The sequence below is a fragment of the Callorhinchus milii genome, unplaced genomic scaffold, assembly GCF_018977255.1.
Source record: "Callorhinchus milii isolate IMCB2004 unplaced genomic scaffold, IMCB_Cmil_1.0 Scaffold16, whole genome shotgun sequence".
Classification (NCBI taxonomy): Eukaryota; Metazoa; Chordata; class Chondrichthyes; order Chimaeriformes; family Callorhinchidae; genus Callorhinchus; species Callorhinchus milii.
The window spans coordinates 12,557,830-12,566,074 of NW_024704757.1; the positions used below are offsets into that span (position 1 = coordinate 12,557,830).

The 8,245-nt window shown below is 49.1% G+C and overlaps 1 protein-coding gene across 1 annotated transcript in view; it reads right to left on the reverse strand.

Annotated features, from left to right (window-relative positions):
* The window catches only part of smg1 (SMG1 nonsense mediated mRNA decay associated PI3K related kinase), a 50,583-nt gene extending 44,710 nt beyond the window's left edge, over window positions 1–5,873 (reverse strand). Inside the window, exon 1 of the mRNA XM_007893821.2 lies at window positions 5,741–5,873. Within this exon, the coding sequence (XP_007892012.2) occupies window positions 5,741–5,805 (65 nt within the window). The 5' untranslated portion in view covers window positions 5,806–5,873. The remainder of the gene's footprint in view (window positions 1–5,740) is intronic.
* Between the last annotated feature and the right edge of the window lie 2,372 nt (window positions 5,874–8,245).

Consider the following 8,245-nt stretch of genomic DNA (forward strand, 5'->3'; position numbering starts at 1 on the left):
TCAAGTGAAAGTTTAATGATGGGCTGGTCTGATAGTCGTGACTTATTCAATTACATATTACTGAATATAGCTGCAGTAACTGACAGGACTGGTCAGGTTTTCTGTTGAATCAATTGGCATGCTTGCTCCTGACTGAGGAGTTCAAACACATCACCAAGATCATTACTTGCGTGATTTGCAAATTTAACTTCAAGACACTCCAAAATTCAGATCCCTGCCCACAGAGCAGTAAAAGTAACCAAGCAGTTACAATAATTAGTTTTGCTTGTAGTATTACTTTGTTTGGTTAGGTACTAAACTCCAATGATAAAATACTTCAGGATCCAAAATGAACCTAGGGTTGGTTGAATCATCAGCGATTATTTATATAGATCTTTTCCTTGATGAGATTAGATAGGTGAAGCAAATTCCACAACATGGTAGAAGTTGCAAGCACATTTGACAGTCAGAAAGTACATTTGATGGTTTGAGATTTTTTATATATTTAATTAGCCCAAAGAAAATTGTCATTCGGTGCTATGATCCCATGTCAAGACATACAGTACTGGTGCTACGCTCAACAAAATGTTACTTCAGATGAAGGTTTGATATTCCAGTTTTCCAGCCTTGAAAGTAAAAATAATTGACAGTTCTGTTTTGAAGTGTGCACCAAGTTAAAAATCAAACACTGCTGTTGGACACTCTCTGCCAACAAATCACAATTTGAAATATAATGCAATCCAATTATTTTCCCAATTAAATGTTCCTTTCACTATTTATAACTGATCATTAATCATAGCTGAATGTTTATCTGAAGGCCTAAGCAAATGAATGAAATAGTATTAAACCACCATTAGTTGATTTATATATAATAATAATCCTTGCATTTGATATAGCGGCTTATCATGTCTTCTAGGCGTCTCCAAGCACTTCACCGAATATACTATGAAGTGAAGTGACGGTACTTGTTATTTGTGGGCGAAAAGCAGCAGCCAATTGCACACAGCAGTGCCCCACAAACAGTCGTGGATTAAGTGACCAAATTATTATTTATTTATTTAGAAGAGATCATTATTCCCGGAAAAGCGATCCACCAATCGACTAACAACTGGGTAATCAACTTACTCCTAGGTAAACAGAGGTGTGTGGAGTAAGGAAACATGCCCAATGTTTCGCCCTGCCCGGGAATCGAACCCAGGTCCTCTTGCTTGCAAGGCAAGTGCTCGAATTAGTAAGATACAGGACTATATAGAAAAGGACAACCTAACATTGTAATAAAGAAAACCAAATGGCCACTAATATTTGATCTCTTAATAATGGTTAACTTGGCTGACAACTATATAAATCACTGAAGTTATAAATCATTCCATCACAGGAGGCAAGAAAAGAATAGCCGACAAAGTGACAATCCAAGTGACAAAATTGGAGTTGTGGACTTATTGACTTATTGTCATCACAAGTTTCAGTATCAGGTCAGTGGAAACATAGCAAAATCTTTGGGTATTGCAAGTGCAAAATTATTGAAATGGGGACATCTCTACAAGGCATCCTTTTAAGGCCACCCACATCTCATTGGAACAAGAACTGCTGTAGAGCCTTTGCAACAACTTGCACTTGCTGAATATAGTACCGTTAACATAGAGAAGTGCTTCACAGGGATTGGAGGGAATTCAGAAATAAAAATCTATACAAAATGAAAATGCAACAATGATTTGCGTTTTCATTATCAAAATCAGGAACTATTTTTTTGAGAAGTTCAAATTAAGTTCAAATTACACAAATTTTTTTTTTGGTTGTCGCCAGGAAATAAATATTGGACCACATCATAGATGAGGTATCAGACTATAGACTGGTGACAAGTATACTATGGCGACAGCTCAAATCTTTAAGCACACAAACTTGTGATCAAATCAAGGTCTGTTAAAAAAACAGTAGGCAATTATTTTTCAACATGTGAAGAAAGGGTGCACGAGAGGGGAGGAAAAAAAGTCCTCTATATGAGTCAGGACCTCAGCTCCGATTTTACAGAACATGAGATTTTGTGTGCACTTATCCCTCCTCAAATTTGCATGCAATATTTCAGTCAATGCAAATCATCCTAGAGTTTCAACGATGATTTTAAACAAAAATATCATTCTCCAAAATATTTTATGCAACAGTAACAGCTCAAGTAATCGTATTTACCAGAGGAATCCAGTTTCCATCGGTTTTATGAGCCATTCTTTCAACAAAGCATCTTAGTTGATGAGAATTATAGTACACATCTTAAGAAACTGGATCAAATCCACCCAAAATACAAGCAGTTTTTAAAATTCAATCAGCTACGGCTGCAATCAAATCAAGATTCTCCTTCTTCCAACAATATACTGTCAATCTTTCTAAAATAATGACAATCTCTATCATGGGCAAGCTCTGCATTTTACAAAACTTCAAAAATTTGTATATTTCTAAAAACAGTTACTCCACCGATGGCCCTATCGATCACTGTATGGATTGCCTGATACACGACTGAGTTTTATAGATCATAAGGTTGCAGGGTCAAATCAATTTACGCTGACATAGCCTGATCTCAGCAAGGTTCCCAACCCTGATCACTCTCTCAAAGACACCTGCTGGAAGAAGCGTATGGACATCAGATCGGGCTCAACTCCAATAACCTCAACAGTCAAATAGCCTGCTAACACTCACTGTCAAGGCTCACGCATGAAAAATGATCATTTGGGCAAGGTACTGTACCACAGAATCAATGCGGTCAGGAGAAAAGGAAGAGGAAAAAAAAGCAGAAATATAATTTAGTTAGAACTGACAGCAAAAGGGAATCAACCCTAACATGGTGGTACCAAAATGCTTACGTCTTACATGAACGTGTTTTAAAACACATTCAAATGTTACCAGCAAGATAGTTTGTGCATTTCTGTTTAAATGTCTTTCATACAAGAGCATCTACATGGGATGTTCAACATGTTTCGAAACACAACTTAACTGATCTTGCAGTTTTCTCCGAGTTGATTTAAAACACAAATAGTCAACAATGAGAAAAAGCTATTTGTCACATCGCAGATCATTCCATATTTTACCCAATATGAGTCCATTTTGAACTTGCCTAATAATTGTTGCCTCTGCTGCACCGCTTGGCAGATGTGCCACATACAACTAAAAATATATCTAACTGAAAAAAGCCCCAACTAACACAATTTATATTTTGCCTAGTGGGATTTGAAGTAACATTTCAGGGTGTGCCGAACTAAATATTCAATCTAATGCTTGTATAGATTATGTTTTATAATAATAATAATCCTTGCATTTGATATAGCGCTTTTCACGTCGGGAGGACGTCCCAAAGCGCTTCACAGAATATACTGTATTTCTTTAAAGCTTTCCTAAATGAAAGTGTGACGGTGTCAACCCAATTAAGAATATTTCCAAACATTTACCGCCGTCTTCAGCAACTTCGTTGAGCACTGCTGCTCCAGCCAGACACTGCGCTTATTGTACACAACTCAAAACAAACCGTAACAACATAGTGCACACGATCGAAGTCTCATGTGTACAGACGCCTAATTGAATTATTCCTACACAGGAATTTTCATGGAAACCCCCCCCCCGGTATTTACCACGTAATCGTGGGTTTCGATATTCAGAACGCAAAACAGGTGCAGTATAATTCTGGGCAGGTGAAGCTGACTAAAACGAAAGCAAGGATCGGATATTCTGAACATGACAATTACACTGAACACGTTTGAAAGATTCTCCAGATCACCGGCTCGCTATCTTGTTGAAACTCCCGAACACACACACACGCACACGCACACACCTCTCACTACAGAAAGTGGTGCAGCAGGAATTTTAATGCAAAATACCGCGGGGGGGGGGGTGTTGGAGAAGACAACAGAGACGGAGCAAGTCTCTCCCCCAATCCATTGCCCTTCTTCACCAACGGGAGGAGGTGTTTGTCAAGAGCTGGGAGGGGGTGTGTGTGGGTGTGTGTGTGGGGGGGGGTGTGTGGGGGGGGTGGAGATAAGATACAGAGCCTCTGCTACACCTTCCCCACCCACACCTTTTTTTTGGGGGGGGGGGGGGGCTGATTGGCAAGAGCTGTCATCTAGTTTTAAGACTTAAATCATTACCTCTGTGTGTGTGTGGGGGGGGGGGGGGTGGTGGGGGGGGGAGGGAGTTGGTGGGGGGGGGGGGGGGGGAGGGGGTTGGTGAGGGGGGGAGGGAGGGGGTTGGGTGACAACAGGAGAGAAGAGAAGAAGGCGAAGTGTCTGAACCTGTCAAGTCAACACACAGCAGCAGAGAGCAGCCGCGTGTGTGTGTGTGAGAGAGAGAGAGAGAGAGACAGGAGTCAGGGGAGGAGGAGGGAGGGAAAGGGAGAGCAGGAGCACAGGGAGACCATAAAAGTCGTGATATCTACTTTATTATTATTATATATATATATAGAGAGAGAGAGAGCCTTATTGAGACGCTGCAATGGCACCGCGGCTGTCCTCGGTCGCCCTGCAGTAGCGGTCGCCGCTGGTTGAGAGGGGCGAGGAAAGGGGCTGAAGGGAAGAGGGAAGAGGCGGCTGTGTCCCGCCAGAGCACTAGGCCGCGCGCACAGCCTGGGACTCGAGTAAAAGGCGATGCCGCGCGCGCGCGCACACACACACACACACACCCACCACACACCGACCCACCCCGCCCTCCCCCTTCCCCCTGGGCGGCCGCCGCCTCGTTCCCGCGTAATAACCCCCCGCCACCCCCCCTCAGCCCGGAGGCCGCTGAGAGGAGGCCGCAGCCTCTCTCACTCTCTCTCCTCCTCTCCTCCTCACAGGTGGCGGTGAAGGGAAGGAGGTAAGAGGGCGGACCCGACAGGCGCGGGCGGGCGGGGGGAGCGAGGCCTCTCGCTGAGGGAGGAGGGAGGGAGGGAGGGAGGAAGGCCGCGGACGGGGGAACCGGGCAGGGCTTCCCCTTCAGCGCACCACCCGTCAGCTCAGCGCTAGGCCGCGCTTCCCTCCCTCCCTCCCTCACACCCCCTCCCTCCCTCCTCCCTCCACACACTCCCTCCCTCCTCCCTCCTCCACACACTCCCTCCCTCCTCCCTCCTCCTCCACACACCCCCTCCCTCCTCCCTCACACCCCCTCCCTCCACTCCTCCTCCTCCACACACTCCCTCCTCCCTCCTCCACACACTCCCTCCCTCCTCCTCCACACACTCCCTCCCTCCTCCTCCACACACTCCCTCCCTCCTCCCTCCCCACACACTCCCTCCCTCCCTCCCTCCACACACTCCCTCCCTCCCTCCACACACTCCCTCCCTCCCTCCACACACCCCCTCCCTCCCTCCCTCCTCCTCCTCCTCCACACACCCCCTCCCTCCTCCCTCCCTCCTCCTCCTCCACACACCCCCTCCCTCCTCCTCCTCCTCCTCCTCCACACACCCCTCCCTCCCCTCCCTCCTCCTCCTCCACACACCCCTCCCTCCCCCCTCCTCCTCCTCCACACACCCCCTCCACCTCCTCCTCCTCCACCACCCCCCTCCCCCCTCACCCTCCTCCACCACTCCCTCCTCCACACTCCCTCACTCCCCCCTCACCCCTCACCCCCACTCACCCCCTCACCCTCACTCACCCCCTCACCCTCACTCACCCCCTCACCCTCACTCACCCACTCACTCACCCCCCCTCACCCACTCACTCACCCCCCTCACCCTCACCCACTCACCCTCCCTCACCCTCACCCACTCACCCTCCCTCACCCTCACCCCCCCTCACCCACTCACCTGGGGTCCCAGTCATTCCAGCGCTGCCGCTTGTTCAACCGAGTGCTCAGGGCTCTTTGGCTCATTACCTTCCCACCAACATCGCATTCGCCTCTTCGGAAGGTGCGCCTCTGACACTGCACTGAGAGCTTAACACAGGGGGAGGGGGGGGGGGGCGAGAGCGGGGGGCACAGGGCAGGGGGGAGGGAGGGAGGGAGGGAGGGAGGGGAGAGGAAGGGGCAGCGCCGCCCCCGACAAACAAACCCTCGCTTTTTTTTTCTCTCTCTCTCTCTTTCTCCTTCTCTTTTTTTTCCCCTCCTTTCACACCACTCTCTCTCTCTCTCTCTATCTATCTATTCTCTCTTTCTCTCTCTCTCGCTCTCTCTACCACTTTCCTTTCGTCCCGTCTGTCCTTCTCTTCCGCTCCCGACTCCCCCGCGGCTGCGGATCTCCAGCTCCGGTCTCCGGCACCCAGAGCGAGCGAGTGGCGCATGCCGGGACCAGGCGCGGTGACGTCAGGGCGTGATGACGACCGACGCAAGCCCCACGCCCCGCCCCTCGGTCGCTCTCGCCCCGCCCCCTCACTCTCTCGCCACGCCCCCTCTCTCTCACTCGCCCCGCCCCCTTCCTGCCCCCCCCTCAAACCCACCCACCCTGGGCTTGGCTCAGCTCAAGCCAACACCAACACTATAATGGCAGGGCAGGGCAGGGCAGGGCTCAACGCCTCCGGCTCACGAGCTCATAGGTTCAAGTCCCTTCTTTCTCTCTCTCTCTCTCTCTCTCTCTCTCTCACCCCCCCCCCCATCACCGAACCTCACTTCGTTGACCACCCGCCCGCCCGCCCGCGCCCAGCAAAGGGGGCGCGCGCCCCTTTCTTTCCTCCCGCCCACCGCCACACCGCGTTCTCCCGCCAGCCACCGCTTTCTTACCCCGCACCCAACCCACCCACCCACCCACCGCTTTCTTACCCCGCACCCAACCCACCCACCCACCCACCGCTTTCTTCCCCCCTACCCATCCACCCACCCACCGCTTTCTTCCCCCCCCACCCATCCACTTTCTTCGCCCCCACCCACCCACCGCTTTCTTCCCCCCCACCCATCCACTTTCTTCGCCCCCACCCACCCACCCACCGCTTTCTTCACCCCCCCCACCCATCCACCACTTTCTTCCCCCCAACCCACCCACCCACCCATCCACTGCTTTCTTCCCCCCGCCCCCCGCTCTCTTTTCCCCCCACCCACCCACCGCTCCGCTTTCTTTCCTCCCGCCGCCACCACATTTTTTTCGTCTCCCCCCAGACATTGCTTTCGTCCACCTTTTTTGGTCAGCCCCCCGTGTCTGACACATATATGGAAACCCGTCATGTCGCTTTCAACAACACCTATCATTTACACAGCGCCCCTCACGTAGGATAACCTCTCGGCCATTTGGCAGGGGCAGGGCCGGACGCAAGGGGAAGGGAGGTGATCGTAGGTGCTTAAGAATATTCAAAGCAAACAACTACCAATCTCTGTTAGCCAGGAACTTGTCAGCGCCTTGGGACGTCCTCCTGACGTGAAAGGCGCTCAATAAATGGAATCTTGTTGTTGTTGTTGTTGTTGAGCTGCCCACTCTTTACCATCAGGAGGGGCATATTCTGCTCAATCTCTTATTCCACCCACACACCCCAATTCCCTTTGCCAACTCTTTTGAGTTTCCCAAACCAGGCTGACACTCCAGGAGTATCGCTCCAGCATTGCCTTCCTTCTAGTACTGTGTTAAACTGAAGCGCTGACTCAACTCGGAAGTGAATATTCTATTATATACAGTATTATTCTATTCTATTGTGGTCTGCCATAGTCCAGGTGGATTGGTATTATTTTAAAATGTCTCCTGCATTTAAACCACTTACATTTTGTCTTTATTTGGTTCTTTTGTTAAGTAAGTGAAGGAAAACCTGCTTCCAAATTAAGGTTGCGTGTAAGAGTTTTAAATTGCAGGTCAGATTTTAAGATAGTGTTGATAATAGTGCTTGTAAATATAAGAGCGTGTCAACATGCTTCTTAGATCATTGCTGTTAAGTGGGGTGTCTGTGCATTTGTAGACAAAATCAAAAGCTTTGTTGGTCACACGTGTTCTCACATGGTGCCTACAAAACTGGCGCAGTGCACCTGTCAATAATAATAATAATAATCCTTGCATTTGATATAACGCTTTTCACATCAGGAGGACGTCCCAAAGCGCTTCACAGAACACACTGTAAAGTGAATTGACTGTATATTTGTGGGCGAACGCGGCAGCCAATTGCGCACAGCAATGTCCCACAAACAGTCGTAGATTGAAAATGACCAATTTATTATTGTTTTTGGTTTTGGAGGGATTATTATTAGGCTCTGTGTGGAGTAAGGAAACTTGCCCAAGGTTTCGCCCTCTGCCTGGAATTGAACTCAGGTCTCTCACTGGCAAAGCGAGTGCTCTAACCACTGAGCTACAGGACTCCACAAACTATCTGAGTGACATGATCTGCCAGCCTGCAGACACGTT